Source organism: Poromitra crassiceps (genome assembly GCF_964638095.1).
Source record: "Poromitra crassiceps genome assembly, chromosome: 5".
In the NCBI taxonomy this organism is placed as follows: Eukaryota; Metazoa; Chordata; class Actinopteri; order Beryciformes; family Melamphaidae; genus Poromitra; species Poromitra crassiceps.
This window is the reverse complement of record NC_139642.1, coordinates 27370314-27387915: the sequence shown is the minus strand read 5'-3', so window position 1 is coordinate 27387915 and position 17602 is coordinate 27370314. Positions and strand designations below refer to the sequence as shown.

The following is a 17602-nucleotide window of genomic DNA, read 5'->3' as shown; positions in this document are numbered from 1 at the left end:
CGTATCATATTGCTTGTCCTCATCATTCCACTGTTATCATAAGCAGAATGGAGGAGATGTTGCTTTGTAATGCGCTGCTCAGTCAGTGGTTTGGCTGCCTGGCGTCATACTCTGCCTTTTATGCTAACATCCATTCCTTTGTTTAATGAAGGCTACGGTCGGCCTGTCCAAACCTGTGACCAAACCATGATTTAAACTGGGACAGCTTATACACAGCAGCACATTGCCTCCATCTACAACACATTGATCAAAATGGCAATTATTATAGCATCTGACCCATTAGTTCATTAATCACCTACATGCATCGTTATGGCGATGACGTTAAAACAAGCTGTTGTCCGATTGAATGAGCGGACTGAAGGGATGCTGTCGTCACCGCAACCTGCTAAGTGTACATGCAATATAAACATACTATAAATGATAATAATATGTTATAGATGATCTATAATGCAGATAATAACAATACAGACAGAGCAACCGTGTGTGGGGGTGTGTGTGTGTGTGTGTGTGTGTGTGTATGCGCGCATGTGTGTGTGTGTGGGTGGGTGGGTTGGTGGGGGTGTGTGGCTGTGTGTGTGTGTGTGTGTGTGTGTGTGTGTGTGTGTGTGTGTGTGTGTGTGTGTGTGTGTGTGTGTGTGTGTGTGTGTGTGTGTGTGTGTGCGCGTGCATGTGTGTGTGCGCGTGTGCGCGCCGGTCTGTGTGTCTGTGTCTTTTCTAACCGTGTGTGCCTCTGCAGCTATTTGTTCCCTGACGGCCGGACCCAGAACCCTGACCTGACAGGCCTGTGTGAGCCTTCGCCACAGGACCACATCAAAGTCACACAGGTCAGAGCACTATGTTGTAAATCCTCCCCCTTCACTCACTTCCTAGGCTGCATCCACAGGCTTGTTCTTTGTTTTGCTTGTTTGTTTCCCCCGTGACATCCCTTTATAAGGTTGGGACAGTTGACAGGCAAACACACACACACACACACACACACACACACACACACACACACACACACACACACACAGTGTGCACAGTGTAGGCTATATTGCAGCTTCTAAATGCACAAGGCATTTTTACATTTTAAATTATAGTACAAGTTCTCACAGTCAAGAAAATACCAGGTTGCTTTCTTTCTAAATGCCCTCATTAAACGTGAGCTAGTGTTAAACCCAGAGGGGGCGCTGATGTCCTGTCTCCTGTGTTCAAGCGCTGAGAGCTCATAGTTGTCCGTGTTCTTTTCCCCTGTAGGAACAATACGAGCTGTACTGTGAGATGGGCTCCACCTTCCAGCTGTGTAAGATCTGTGCGGAGAACGACAAGGACGTGAAGATCGAGCCCTGCGGTCACCTCATGTGCACCTCCTGCCTCACTGCCTGGCAGGTATGAGAGTGGGTGGATGGTTTTGTGTGGCTGAGGTTTGGCCGCGTCGTAAATCACCGTTGAACTGTTCCAACGGTGCCTCTTCTCATCTGACTATCTTTCCAGGGGCGACAATACCTAGAACATCGTCTCGGTGTGACGTAAGCTCATCTCGGTGTCCTCTTACGTCTCCCTTTTCCCATGTGACCACCAGGAGTCGGAGGGCCAGGGGACGGGCTGCCCGTTCTGTCGCTGTGAGATCAAGGGCACGGAGCCCATCGTGGTCGATCCCTTTGACCCCAAGGACAACAGCGGGGGCTCGTACGGGGGCTGCAGGGGCATGTTCGGGGCCGAGGGCGCCCCCTCGCCCAGCTACGACGACGACGACGACGACCGACTAGAAGACCCCCACCTCATGATGAGCAAACTGGCCTGTACCAAGGTAGGATTGAGGAAAGACAACACGGAGCTCAGTTTCCTCCCAAGTTTCCCCGGTGGTTGCCGTGGGATGTAACGCTGTGATGCTGGTTTGAAGCTCACCACCTCCCACTGTCCTCTACTCTCGTTCTAGTCTTCTGAGAGAAGAGAAGCATCTCTCAACAGTTAACGCACTCTCTGCCTGGCCCCTTTTTTATTCTTTTGAGCCTCGAGCTCACAGCTCATATCAAAAGTGCAAAGTCTTTCATCTCTTATCTTGCAAGGTGTCAAGGTAGCAGCTTCCTTTGTGCCTGTAGGTATTTGATGTACTCCGTGTGCCTCTGAGAAACTCTCTGTGCGTTAGTCTGTGTTATGCGAGTGTCTGAGATCATACACACACTTTGATATGGTCCCGGGTGATTCTTTGGCTTTGAGTGCTGACCCGGCCCCCTTCTCATACTCGAGTAACTCTATAAATGTGTATGTTCTGCGAAGTGCTTGGCGGTGTTACGCACATATCTTCTATTTTGTGTCGAGTTGGGTCTGTCTCATTGATGTGAGGGTGACGGGTAGGGAAAGTTTTAGAATAGACCCTTTTCACCTGGGCCATTTTGTGTTGAAAAGGCAGAATAAACACAGGGGCAAGGAAAACACTAATGAGGGTTTCCAAATTCCAATCAAGGAAGTTGGAAACCTTCATTAGTGTTTTGCTTGCACGTGTGTTTATTCTGCCTTTTCGACACGAAATGCCCCCCGTGAAAAGGGTCTATTCGGCAGCCATGGAGCAACAAGATATGAAGTGTACTGCACTATACACCGACTGAGCACTTTATTAAGGGGCGTTCACACCGAGATATTTATTTTTCGCTCTGTCGCTCAAGTCAACCCTTTGGAATCGCTCTGTCGCTCTGTTTAAATCGCTCATCAACAGGCACACGAAATGACGGACATGTGGGGGATATAACGTTACGCAATGTCATGCTGTTTGTCCACTACGAGCCACCGTCATTGTTTACAAGCTAAGCCTATCAGCGTGCTCCTAATGCGAGCTGCATACCGGTAGTACAGACCAGGGGCGGTTCTAGGCCGTTTTTGGGTGGGCTTTAGCCCACCCAAAAATAGTCTCAGCCCACCCAAAACTCTTTTTTTTTTTTTTTTTTTTTCCCTCTCCAAATCCATGGTGGTCATTAGTAGCAGTTTCTGACTACACTCAATGCGCTGTCTGCGTGTTTCCCCCCCCCCCCTCTATGTTCTTAGGGTGGGCTGAGACAAACATTTAGGGGGGTTCAGCCCACCCGAAAAGTTTCTAGAACCGCGGCTGCGCAGGCGCTCCCTCCTCCATCTATCTGCCTAATCCCACATCACTTCACACAGGTCACTAACAGTACAGCAGCAAAGTGGTCCTCCACAGTCCAAACAATCGTTCTCCCCACTCATGATCAATGAAACTGTGAGGTGAGCAGTCAGAGTCGTTAGTAGTTACTTAATTAGCGCATATTGATATGCAAATTAGCGCGTAACGTTGTTTCGTAGGCTAAACAAAAGAACTTGTGGCTGTGCCTGCCAGACAAACAGGTGGACTGGAGGAAGGTAGGTAGGCTACCATGGCACCAGCCAGCCATGTCATGCTAGCTCGCAGTAAAGTGGGTGTAAATGGATGCAATGTTTTTTGAGAAACATATGGGCATAAGTGACAAACATATTTTCAAACGGGTCCCTTGTTATCTGAATGAAATTAAGCCCTTCAGAATCGCAAGTGGCTGCTTTACACAGCCTGTCTGATGTGATGATGATGATAGCTTAACATGCGTGCATGGCATGCTATTCACTTTTCTTTCCTTCTTTCCCTATTTTTGCACGCTGTGGTGGTGGTAGCCTACCAACTTCCAACCAGTCAGATCTTGTTTTTTCCCACAATAATTTCATAATACCATTTGTAATGCCACCGTTGTAGTGCTGTTGTTCAAAATTAAAGTACATTTTCTCAGATGTCTTTCTAGTCACACAATTTAATAGTCAGTGTTTCCCATACACTGATCTATTTGTGGTGGTACACCCTACATAGATTTTGACCCCCACAAATACTGCCACATATTAATTTCAACTAGTTGACTGCAAACTCCTGCTTTAGTGCTTACAGTATATTATTATCTTGTCGGAATATTATTCCAGCCAATAAGTTAGGAAGTTCCCTTTTGATATAATTTTACTTTTGTTTTGCCTACAAAGCAAAATGTTACTTTACTTGAAACTCCCCTGAAGTGATTTTGGTATTATTTATGCAAGCATAATTCTACCATATAGAACCTGTATGCAGAATATATATAGTATATATAGGGAAACAATTATTTTTTCATCGCTGTAAAACCACAGAACGGTAAAGAAGATATTGATGTGTGTAGTTCTTCATAGATCTAGTCTCTTCATTTTGATCTCAAAGTGCGCCAGTTTGATCCATTTTTACTTGAAACTGTACAAAATTTTCTTCCGGGTGGGCATGCCCCCGGACCCCCCTAGGGGTTCAGCGGTCCATGACCTTTGGGTGGGCTGAGCCCACCCAAAGCTCTGATGCTAAAACCGCCCCTGGTACAGACTTCACTTCATGTCAGCTGTCAGCCTGTCAATGTGGTTTGTTGCCACACAATAAACCAGCGGTTTGTTCCAAGCCAGTGTGATCCTTGACTCGCTCTCACACGGCAGCCAATCAGCATTGAACAGCGAGCGACTGATGCCAGCGTATTTTCGCTCGAGTTGGAATATTTCATCTTGAGCGACGAACGTATTTTCTCCCTGTCGCTCTGTCTCTGCCGCTCGGACGCCCAGCGATTATTCTCCCAGGCGAATATACGCTCAATCGCTCGTTTGCATTGACTTTGTATGTAAACTCGACGCCAGCAACAAACTTTAATAGGTCGGTGTGAACGCAGCTTTAGCAACACCTGTGTGCCTTCATATTCATGCAGTTATCCATTCAGCCAATCATGTGGCAGCAGTGCAATGCAAGAGATCATATATATATACAGGTCAGCAGTTTCAGTTCATGTTCAGATCAAGCATCAAAATGGGGGTAAATAGATCTCAGTGACTTTGTTTGTTGGGGCCAGACAGGCTGCTTTGAGTATTTCTGCAACTGCAGATCTCCTGACATTTTCACACACGACAGACTCTAGAGTTCAGTTCACACAGAGTGGTGTGGAAAAACCAAAAAAACACCAGTTGGTGAGAGAAGTCAGAGATGAATCATGACAGAGGAGGATGGCCTGACTGGTTGGAGCTGAGGGAAAGGCTCCTAGCTCAGATAACACCTCTTTACAGCTGTGGTCGGTGTGGTGAGCAGACTAGCATCTCAGAACATGTACATCAACTGGTCAAGTGTGTTATGAAAAAATGCAGTTAGACACATCTTGATGACCTTCAAATGTTCCCCTTGTGTCTTAACCTGACTATCTGATCAGATGTGTTGTGTGTGTGTGTGTGTGTGTGTGTGTGTGTGTGTCCTCCAGGTGGAGCGTCCCCCCTCACCCATGTCCATGGCGCCTCAGTCCTCTCTCCCCCCCGTGCCCCCCAGACTAGACCTGCTGCAGCACAGACCTCCTAACCCGCCTGGTCCCTCCAGTCCAGGGACCACCACCAAGGTCAGAAGAACCTCCGCGCATCTACTGAATATCCACCACCAAGTGAACACCTTATTCAGCAAGAGAGGAAATATGATTTCTACTCTCTCAGCCCTTATCAGTGTGTTACAGATACCTAACCAGACATTGACGTTATCACACATTGCACATTTACATGTAGAGAAACAGGATCTGTAGCAACTGGAATTGTCTGCAGATAAGAAACTAGATGCAACTTGGGTATTACTTGTCGAAGTTGCTTATATTGCTGGTTATGGTCACAGCAGTCTTGCTGCTAAATGGAGTTTTTCCCCCCAGCACTAGAAATGCAACACTGCGTCTCCTTTGATTTCACATCAATTGTGTATGTAGTCCAAATGACATCACAATCTCACCCCTGCAGGCGGCGTCGCACCACAAAGACAAGCCTCTGCCCCTCCCCCCTGCGCTGAGGGATCTCCCCCCTCCCCCTCCCCCAGACCGCCCCCACTCCGCTGGGACGGGCCCCGACGGACGGCTCCAGAGGCGGCCCTTACCCTGCACCCCCGGAGACAAGCTGCCCCCGGCACCCCCCAACCGCTCGACGGCCGACTGGAACTCCAGGCCTGTTCCCAAGGCCCCCACCTCATCCTCTTCCTCCTCTTCTTCCTCCTCCTCCTCCTCCTCCTCCTCCTCCTCCTCCCAGGTGTCCAGTCTGGGAGGGGACGTTCGAGGAGGGGTCCGAGAACTGTCCAACAGGCACTCCCTCCCCCTAGCACTGCCCTCTGCCCTGGACACACGCGCAGACACGCAGAGGACCAACAGCTCCATCAGTCTGGAGCACCAGCTGGTTAGAGGAACTCACACACACACACGCACACACACACACACACACACACACACACACACACACACACACACACACACACACACACACCTAGCCTGTGGTTTGGTTTGATTAGGAAAGGCTACTTTCCATCCACACAATGCAACTATTAACCAATTGTCTGAGTAAGACTATTGGGACACTTCCCTACTTCCCCTCCAGTTTACATGTGACATGTGGTTATTGCAAGTATTACCTTTTTTTTAGCAAGTCACCTCTGAGCTCAGTCAGCAGTTGACCAGTGTCGACTTCATCCCAATTAAAGAAATGGGATTAACATGTATCCATGTTCTCTGTTAATGCAAATCAAGTAAACCGGTCACTGAGGTTTGTCTTTGGTTTCTAGGTTTTGATTTGATTGTAAACACATCTCACTACATAAGGCGGAGGGAATGCGCCGCTTCAACTGTGCATGCTAAAGCCTTTGGCATAGTCTTCGCGCCCAGCCAAGCACATAGGGCACGCGGCGATTTTGACGTCATCGCACGGGGCGTGTCGGGGGGCGAGGCCTGAGCGCGGCGCGTCCATGGAGATTTTTCTATTGCCGCGTCGGGTTTTGCTGCCTGTGTCTGTGAGATCTCCGTGTAGGCTATCAGCGGATATCTGCTGTGATTGAGTCCTCACCGTCCTCATCGTCGTAAAGTCGCCTTCGAAGCATGACGTTCGATTATAACGAACTAGTTGTGTGGCTTAGCCTTCCCAAATGTTGAGGGTCGTTTTTTAGAATTTAATACATAGAATTGGGAACGTTACGTTCAATTTCATTCAGACTGCCTGGCACTCCCTGGAGCTTCCACAGGAGGAGGGGGGTGGGGGGAGCGAGCTGCGCACTGACTATGTTCTGTTTTGGCCCGCGCAGAGTGCGCGCGCCCTCCGCGGAGCCCCGCCTCCAGCGCGTGTGCGAAGAGTATGCCAGACGCTTAACAACGGCACGTGAAGCGCGGCGCTAGAAATGAGCGTGCGCTATTTCTAGTTCACTTTGAAGCTCACAAATTTGTGTGTCCGCTTCCTTTCCAGAGTTTTCCCGCAGCAGCCGGTCAGGAGTACGACAACCCCAAAGTCAAAGCCTCAGCCTCAGCCAACGCCATCTACGCCATGGCCATCAGGTACTTCAGCTGCTCTTTCTCTGCCTGCCTCTGCCATTCTGCACCACTCTTTGTCACTTTGTCCCCTCCCATTTATGCTGGTTTGAAATATGTAGATTATATACGAGCTGCCTGGGTACTTGAGGGATACAGTTAACTCACTAACAATGCACTCAGTCTCACTAGATGCCTGTAATGCCTGCAATACAGTCACGCGTGATTGTACCATGAAGGGTGTGAAGAAAGCAAAAAAACAAAAAAAGGGCGAGGATCCACCTCTCATGCAAAATGAAACCATTAATTCAAGCCAGCAGTCACATAGACAACATGTAGAGATTCTGTACAGTCACATAGACAACATGTAGAGATTCTGTACAGTCCCACAGTCACATAGACAACATGTAGAGATTCTGTACAGTCCCACAGTCACATAGACAACATGTAGAGATTCTGTACAGTCACATAGACAACATGTAGAGATTCTGTACAGTCACATAGACAACATGTAGAGATTCTGTACAGTCCCACAGTCACATAGACAACATGTAGAGATTCTGTACAGTCACATAGACAACATGTAGAGATTCTGTACAGTCACATAGACAACATGTAGAGATTCTGTACAGTCACATAGACAACATGTAGAGATTCTGTACAGTCACATAGACAACATGTAGAGATTCTGTACAGTCCCACAGTCACATAGACAACATGTAGAGATTCTGTACAGTCACATAGACAACATGTAGAGATTCTGTACAGTCACATAGACAACATGTAGAGATTCTGTACAGTCACATAGACAACATGTAGAGATTCTGTACAGTCACATAGACAACATGTAGAGATTCTGTACAGTCCCACAGTCACATAGACAACATGTAGAGATTCTGTACAGTCACATAGACAACATGTAGAGATTCTGTACAGTCACACAGTCACATAGACAACATGTAGAGATTCTGTACAGTCACATAGACAACATGTAGAGATTCTGTACAGTCACACAGCAAAGTTGCGGCAATGCTGTATAGACATAATTGATTTGCAGTTGATTTGAATGTGATCTCAGCTTTCTGGCTCCCTAGATAATAAGCTGCCTTGATCAGCAATTGAACCTTTTAGCAAACGTATCTTATAGCATATTATATATATACACTGGTGTACGAGTGCCAGACACAATAACAAACATGTAACAATATGTGAACATGAAGCACATTAGGAGTAGGGCCACGCCTTGCTTCAGAAAAGCTTGGCTCCTCCTCCTCGTTATGCTGTCATGTATGTCCTGAATGGTGTCAACTGGGATACTGCATATTGGACCTTTTTTCAACAATGAAAGCCTCCAGTTATTTGAGTGATGAAGGAAGTGGAAACCTGCTTCACACTCACACTGCGCTCCAGGACTTCCTATACAAGTGTAATGATGTTTAGATATGCTGATTGGGGAGGAATGGAAGGTGTTTGACTTCACTGGCAGCCCTGCGTAAACACCAGCTTGGTACAATGCATGCACAGCACAATGAATGTATTTTTTTATTTTTTTAATCTTGATCTTCCTTTCCCCTGCAGCATTAATACCAACTCTGTGTTTACTCTTTTGAACTGATGCCCCCATCATTTGGGCATCTGCTATTTTCTTTGGTGGAGCCCTCTGGCCTCATGTTTCTTGGAGAAATGGCACATAAGAGTGCTAATTGGTAATTGGCTTTCAACTTGGTGTGACTCACCTGTGCGGCTGCCTCTGATTCAAGATATTTACTGTCACTCCGTTGTACAAGTACACACGTGTGAAATTCTGAAGCTAGGAGCTCCATTACAACTACAAGACATAGTGCAAAGTACAGTAGGTGCTTAGTAGCAACAGTAATACTTAGGTATGTCAATAAGGCAAACAGTGGGTGTTGTCGAATGGATTTTAACAGCCAAAAGGTAAACCGTGAACCACTTGAAAACCACTTGAGATCAAAGGATTGAGCCAGGACTCGAGTCAGAAGTCAACTTAAATTATGTCTTAACATATATCTTGGCCAAGAGATGCACTCTTGTATATTCATGAATGGATACACAGGTGTATTACATGCAATGAACAGAAAGTCACAGATATTAATAGGACCCACATCAGATTAGATCTGCCTTGACGCATATTTTGAAGGCATTCGGCAAACATGACATCGACATTGACAGGCATTCTGTAGACAACCTAGCATTCTGTAGTTTAGTTTAGTTGAATTGTTTATTTAGACGGACAGTGCAAAATTAATGAACACAAAAACCATGAAGCAGATACAGTCACCTGGAACATAATAAGGGTGTAAAAATTGCCGGATTTAGCACGAGGCTAATTTCCATCCGTTGTCCCCGGACAAGACAACCTAGCATTCTGTAGACAACCTAGCATTCTGTAGACAACCTAGCATTCTGTAGACAACCTAGCATTCTTCTGGCCCTGCAAAGAGCACCACGACAGTGCTCTGTGTGAGATAGGAATATCGTGTCTGTCTGTCTATGTATGTACAATAACTATGTGTATTAGCCTCACTATGTGTAACTTAAATGAAAGTATATATGAATACATTAACTACTGGTTGTCCAAATAGAGGTTGATGTGATTTAAATGTTCCCTATCAGTGGGGGAGGGGTGGAGCTATAGAATAGCAATAAGATTGAATAAATAATAATGGCACCACTTGTCAGTGGAAGGTGCAGGCAGGGCAAGTTGTGAGTGATGCAGCAATGTGATTTAGTTAGCTCAATGTTTTTCATGTGCCGTTTGTTATTTTGTTCATACATGTTCACTCGATAATGAAGACATGTGGTTTGTGAAAAATGACTTTTCCCACATCATAACAAAGCTTGATAGGGCCCAGCTATAGTATGACTGACATGAACTTGGCTCTTGAGGACCATTGCATGGTATTTATTTTTTATTTTTTATATAAAGCTTGTGGAACAATCTATATCTACAGTACCTACCTAAAGAAGAGTGTTTCCACTGGCAACATGTTGCCCTAAATGTGTAGTCATATTCACTGCTCCACAGCTTAACTGTGCTTTTTTATTCCCGTCACTGTTCTTTCCTTTTTGCAGTGTTTCCCCCGTGCTTTCCGTCCTAAACAAACATAATCGTCTAAAATGAAAAGTAACCATTCTCTTGGTGATTGTTGGCAGGCCGTCTGCAGCCCCGAGGCCAGTGGCCGCAGAGGAGACGGCCGACAGTGACGAGGAGTCGGACTACATGATCCCCTCCTCTCGGCCCGCCCTGCCCCTCGCCGCGGCCCCGCCTGCAGCAGAGACGCCCCCGGTGGCCAGGACCCCGCAGCCACAGCCCCTAGCACCCCTCCAGACAGACACACAGACCCCGGCACTCAACTCACGGTACACATAACACTCCACATACCCAGGTCTCAACTCACGGGACACATAACACTCCACATACCCAGGTCTCAACTCACGGTACACATAACACTCCACATACCCAGGTCTCAACTCACGGTACACATAACACTCCACATACCCAGGTCTCAACTCACGGTACACACAACACTCCACATACCCAGGTCTCAACTCACGGTACACACAACACTCCACATACCCAGGTCTCAACTCACGGTACACACAACACTCCACATACCCAGGTCTCAACTCACGGTACACACAACACTCCACATACCCAGGTCTCAACTCACGGTACACATAACACTCCACATACCCAGGTCTCAACTCACGGTACACACAACACTCCACATACCCAGGTCTCAACTCACGGTACACATAACACTCCACATACCCAGGTCTCAACTCACAGTACACATAACACTCCACATACCCAGGTCTCAACTCACGGTACACATAACACTCCACATACCCAGGTCTCAACTCACAGTACACATAACACTCCACATACCCAGGTCTCAACTCACGGTACACATAACACTCCACATACCCAGGTCTCAACTCACAGTACACATAACACTCCACATACCCAGGTCTCAACTCACGGTACACATAACACTCCACATACCCAGGTCTCAACTCACAGTACACATAACACTCCACATACCCAGGTCTCAACTCACGGTACACATAACACTCCACATACCCAGGTCTCGCAACACGTCAAGTTGATGATGACATAGTGTAGTTTTACCGTCATGGGTGATGACCTGTTGTCAGTATGAAGTCTCCTCTTGAGTCCTTGTGTCAATGCAGCGCTGTGTCTGTTGTTATTGTTGTGCTAGGCCGACACTGGGTGACCTAGAGGATGGACCTCAGATGTATGAAGCCATGTACAACATCCAGGCCCAGGCCAGCAACTCAGGTACTTTGATCCATTGCCTTTAGTATTGACTTGGTTCAGGAGGGGAGGGGGAGGGGGGAGGGGGGGGGGGGGGGCAGATGGGTACGATGATTGATTTTCATATACCCTCAGTGAGTGAGGTAGCGCCGTTCGTGAAGACAATGCGGGAAGCAACTTAATCCTGCATTCTTTCAAGTGGCCTGCAGGGGGATATGTCCACTGGCTGCAAAAAGAAGTCACATGGTCACAGGTTACATGGAAGTGAATGGGAAATGGTTGTAGTTCTCACTTGATTTATGGTCCTATTAAACACTTTGCTAATGAGTTTATGGCCTCAATCGCCAGTTTCAATTCTTCTTCAATCCAGCATGATGTTCATTTGGTAAATTCAAATTCAAGACACTGGTACTGGCCTACAGGGCAGTACACCAGTCAGCTCCCCTGTACCTGCAATCCATGGTCAGGTTCCAAACCTCTCAGCGCTCCCTTCGCTCCTCCACCAGTGCTGGTCGCCTCGCCCCTCCTTCGCTACGGGGGCTCAAAAGTCGCTCATCCCGATCTCGACTCTTCTCGTCCCTGGCACCTCAATGGTGGAACGAGCTTCCACCTTCGGTCAGGACAGCTGAATCACTGCCGATCTTTCGGAAAAGACTAAAGACACACCTTTTCAGGCTCCATCTGGGCCCTTCTTGATCTAACTTCGTTCTCTCTCTTTCCTTATTAAAAAAAAAAAAAAACCTAACCTAAACTTGTACCACTAACCTAAACTTGTACCACTGTTCCTTCAGAAGTTGTAGTTGTCATAGACTGTGCTCCATAGTTGATTGCTCTATTGCTGACAAAAAATGTGTTATTGTAAGTCGCTTTGGATAAAAGCGTCTGCCAAATGACGTAATGTAATGTAAATGTAATGTACTCTATACCCTATGTATGCTGTGATTGTCTAAACTTGCCGCTACTTTGTACTTTGTGATGAGCAAAATGAAGAATTCTTTACGAATGCTGTTTTGACGCCAACCTCCCTACCTGCTGTACCACCCTTCAGAGAATCCCATTCATTTGTGTAACCCCCCATTTAAAATTACACTCTTAGAATGAAACTCACTCTCACCAATAACTGGATCTGCTGAATTTGATTCAAAAATAAGATCTAAAACCATCTGAGAAATGTCCTCCTACTCTTACAGAATGAAATGAGTGAAATAAAAGCACATGATGGGTTACAGTTGTCACTCATCTTTAGACCTTCAGACCTTAGTAGAGTTGTTTTAGAGGGTAGAATTTTAGATATTGGAAAAAACTCTTAATTTGCATATAGTATTTTGGAATGAAACATCAGATAGTTTTTTACACACGCCTCTTGGCCTCCATCTCTCCCAGATTATTCTGAGCTGCCCCCTCTGGCGATGACCAACGGCCCCTCTGAGCACACAGCTGAGGAGGAAGAGGAGGAAGAAAACTGCTATGACTTCCCCAAACCCCGCGTCCCGGTGGCCGCATCCCGACGCACCCTCTCTGAGCTGGGGGGCTCCTCCTCCTCCTCATCATCTTCTTCTTCTTCATCATGCTCATCCTCTACGGCTCCCTTCAGCCACCTCTCTCTAGATGCAGACGTTGCTGCTGCTGCAGCAGCACGTAAGTCCCCTTGTCTCTGTGGAGCCAGGGCCTGCTCCTTCGTGCTGAAATAATTAGTTGATTAGTCAGTCGACAGAAAACAAATTTATTATAATTGTGATAATTGATTAATTTGTAATTGCTTGATTGATTTTAGTTCATTATTAAGTAACGATACCAAACATTTGCTGGTTACAGCGTCACAAAATGTTTGTTTGCTTTTCTCTGTTTCATATCACAAAAATTAAGCCTGCACTTTTTTTGGCAGCTACCGTACATAGAATCCATAATGAAAATAATCATTCCAGCTTTATTGATTTTATTATGCAAGATCTTATTTTGGACAAAATCACTGAAAGCAGGGTTTCCGCGGAGTCTGAACAAGTCTAAAATCCAATAATCTGAATTTTAGGCCTTGAAATGTCTTAGATTTGACGGCATTTATATAAAATGTCTTAAATACGATTTTGCCAGGTCTTAAATGGTTTTTGGGTTACTTTTATAATATTTACGAAGTTTAACTGTAGTTCATTCATTGAAGTGATTGCTTGATGGATTTGGATCATAATTCACACTCGCGCCTCGTTTCTCCAGCCTTCTCAGAGTCTGAGGAAGCCCCGGAGCGACCTCCCAAGCCCCTGCCCAGACGAATCAACTCAGACCATCGACCCAGCCTGGTCCCGCCCGCCTCCACCCCCCCACCCAGCGGCGGGCCAACAGGAGGAGGAGGAGCCAGCGCCCAGATCAGTAGTGAGATCGAGCACCTCATGAGTCAGGGATACTCCTACCAGGACATCCAGAAAGCATTGATGATTGCACAGAACAACATTGAAATGGCCAAGAATATCCTGCGCGAGTTCGTCTCCATTCCCTCCACCGCACATATTCTTACATAGCACACTCGTTGTGTTTCTTCTCTCGCACGTTCATGCTCTTGCCCTAGCTTGGCCCAGCCTGGTGGGGGTTCAGGTTGGCACAGCCCAGCCCGACGCCCGTCGCCTGCAGCACTACCTCCAGTGCTGGCTGGCGCCCCTGTGGACTTTTAACTGGCTGTCTCTCTCTAGCGAGTTCACAGCTCCCATGGGACTCCGCGCCCTGCACTCCATGCGCTTTCAACAGTGTCTGGCCTTGTTCAAACTGCTCCGGCAGGCCCTCTTCTTTCTCAAGAACATCTCTGCGGGACTGAGTGAGCGCGTGTGGAACGCTGGCGGGACGCCACACGACGCAAGACTTTTCGTACGGATCCTAGGAAAGGTCGATTCATACGTTCCATTTTGAAGCCTCTTGCCGAAAATGTAACCAACACCTCACAAATAAAACTAAAAATGTATGTGTGTCTATATGAGAATTTAATATATGAGTAAATATATATTAAATGTGTGTAATATATACGTACATATACAGTATGTGAAAATGATTTCAGCTTCGAGGGTCACGGTTAGTATAGGCGATATGGGTAGACGGACTGGGACCATCTTAGAGGGGGATGTTTTTGGCCCTTCTATCTGACTGAGGGATGCCTATCCTTGGGTGCGTTCGTCTCAAAGAATAGACCTGGGCGAAGTACCTGTGATGAAGAGTTGGGAGGTCTTCCTCAGTATGATCTGTCTGTCAGCAGCAGCTCAGAAGACACGCAGCCAAGCTTTTTCAGTCTCTTATGGCCTTGGGTTAACGACATTGTTTTGGTACTTTTCTTGTTGTTTTTAACGAAAAACATGCGTGTTTGTCGTGTTGTATTTTTCAAAGTAGCATGACGTCGGTTTCAGGTCTGGACTGTTGCCAGGCTGTGTGTGTGTGTGTGTGTGTGGGTGTGGGTGTTCATGAACAAGCACGCATGTGTGCGTGTACTTTGCAAGGAACCAGACCTAATCCTCACGGCCTCGAATTAACCCCTCTTCTTATACAAGATGAATGTGGAATGACCATACAGTAGGAGACTCCTGCTCTGTAAACGTACTACTACTCTAACTCATACCGCAGGACCTAGTATAGCTATAGAGCAGTGGTTCTCAAATGGGGGTCCGGGGGCCCCCAGGGGTCCGTGGCACTTTGCCAGGGGGTCCACGAAAAGTTTTCAGGAAAATAAAAATAAAAAATTTTTTTTTTGCAAAAGCTTCATAGTTCAATGAAAATATTGTTTGCTTTAAATCTAAAATGGTTCATGGATTACATTCTAATCTAACAAATCTATCAATTTAAAAGTCAAGCACGTTAACGTGGAAACAATTAAGCTTCGCCCAAAATCACAAATCAGAATGAGGGGGTCCCCGGTATATTTTCTATCTTGTAAGGGGTCCTTGGCTGAAAAACATTTGAGAACCTCTGCTCTAGAGCCTGCAGTGAGCTTTAGAGAACGTACTAATGTTGACGACCCTGCAGAACCAGACAGGCTAGCATTGGCTGATCTGTGCCGGCTGAGACTCTCTCCTTCTCGCTCCCTCTTAACTCATTGGCTGTGGGTGTGTCTGTCTCCAGCCCAGTCCAATGTCGTGAAACAAACACAAAAACAAAACAAAAAAATTTCATTGATTTACTTTGATAATATATTATTGTAATATGATCGTAAATATTGTTATTATGATTAATTCAGAAGTGCTTCACTGCTGCTACTATTGTTAGTGCTAAACAATTAAGCCTTAAATGTACATTTGTGAATATTGTGTTTAACCGTCATTCTGCTCTTTAAAGTGACAGTATCAGCCGTGGCTCTCCCGTCTGTAATGTAGCATACTTGAAAGTACAAGCAGCTTGTGAGTGTGCCGCCATCTCAGGCTGACTCCTCTTCAGTGTTTTAAACCCTTCTTTCTTTATGATGTTCTACAGGTTAGACTCTGCATAGCAACAGCCATTGACTTTCTTCATAGCAAGCAAAATGCATGGAAACTAGCCATGTTGTTGTGAAGGCAGCAGGCATCTGTTGCTATCCGTTTCCTCTCCTCTGGAGTGTGCCCCACAGAAAGGGAATGAGCACAGCGTGGTTCGCTGAGGCTTTTTAAACGTAGGCTCGTGGGTTCGCTGGCCCACCCCCCGCGTCTACATTTAAATCAGTATTCGGGCCAACCGTAAGAACTAACTCAGGAATAATGTGTATCCAAACGAGGGGCGTTCGCCCCGACTGTCCCAACTGGACCTCCTCACCAGAGAGTACTGTAGATTTACGAAAGAATTAACAACACATTGGCACCAGTGGTTCATCCGTGCACAACCAGTAGCCAAAAATATCCACTCAATGAAGTCACACAAGTAGCCTATTATTTTTCACATTATACATTTGCACATTTGACTCCTTTCCAGTGTTCACAGGACTAGAAGAGACGGCAGTTTAATTTGCAGGTACTATGAATGGATGGATGAAGCATTGAGGTACATTGACTTCAGTCTCTCCGGGCATAATGAAGAATGTTTTTGGGGCGGAGGTGTAAATCATGTGGATAGCTTATCAGCCCTGGCCTATAATGTCTAATGCTGTCAGGTTGACTGGAACATATCTCTCTGTGCTGACTGGCCATTCTCTACTTTCTATTTCTGTTCCTAGTTGCCTTGAGAAACGTGATGAAAATCGTTTTTGAATGCATTGTTGTGATGGATAATGGACGGGGTGGGAGGTTTGTTGTTTTGCAGCAGCTCCAGTCCCTCCAATCATGAATACTGTACCGATGTTTTGTTGATGTTTTGAGGAAGCATGTATTATTTACCTTTTCATTGTTTTTGGTTTCTGCACAGTATACCAATTTTGTGCTTGGATACTGTCACTCTAAAGAAAAGCGAAATTGTGTAAAGTTACTGATATAAAAGAAATTGCTGTTTTATTTCATTTTGCATTCCTGTACATGTATTCCAAAGGTTTTGTTTACTTCTGTGAATAATTCTGTGAGCAGTGCCATATGTTTAGATTATTAGCAGGTTCTTCACCATGTGTGTGTAGAATCAGGCCTTGTTTTTGAAGAGGGTATGTGTAGGTATTGTTCCGTACCTGTTGATCTCTGAAGGCACGATGGTCCAGTGTTGCTTGCATCAGTCTGTGCTCTCTGCCTCACCAGTGGCATCGGGCCTCATCTAAGAGTACCAAGTGCTGATCTATTCAAAAAAGGCCTCAAGGTTCCTTGAAGCCACCTTAGTCATACTTACCTGAAAGCTAAAGCAGATCCTAGGTCAGGACTCGCCCTCAGAGATGCTTGATGCACACCAGCCCCGTTGCAGTAATAACCCTGCTCCCTTTGTTGGGGTACTTCAACTTTCTACCAGAAGAGGGAGCCGTTGTTCCATGTTGCCATGTCGCTTTTCATCGGTAAAAAGGCATTTCATTAACTTTTGGATGGTTTTTAAAGCTCATATCACTTTGGAAGTATGCACAGTGCTG

At 46.1% G+C, this 17602-nt stretch overlaps 1 protein-coding gene across 1 annotated transcript in view; it reads left to right on the top strand.

Annotated features, from left to right (window-relative positions):
- The window catches only part of cbl (Cbl proto-oncogene, E3 ubiquitin protein ligase), a 60119-nt gene extending 42517 nt beyond the window's left edge, over window positions 1-17602 (top strand). The window contains exons 7-16 of the mRNA XM_083637511.1: window positions 737-824; window positions 1237-1368; window positions 1562-1789; window positions 5268-5399; window positions 5782-6207; window positions 7261-7349; window positions 10500-10706; window positions 11570-11649; window positions 13009-13263; window positions 13837-17602. Of these exons, the coding sequence (XP_083493637.1) occupies window positions 737-824; window positions 1237-1368; window positions 1562-1789; window positions 5268-5399; window positions 5782-6207; window positions 7261-7349; window positions 10500-10706; window positions 11570-11649; window positions 13009-13263; window positions 13837-14138 (1939 nt within the window). The 3' untranslated portion in view covers window positions 14139-17602. The remainder of the gene's footprint in view (window positions 1-736; window positions 825-1236; window positions 1369-1561; window positions 1790-5267; window positions 5400-5781; window positions 6208-7260; window positions 7350-10499; window positions 10707-11569; window positions 11650-13008; window positions 13264-13836) is intronic.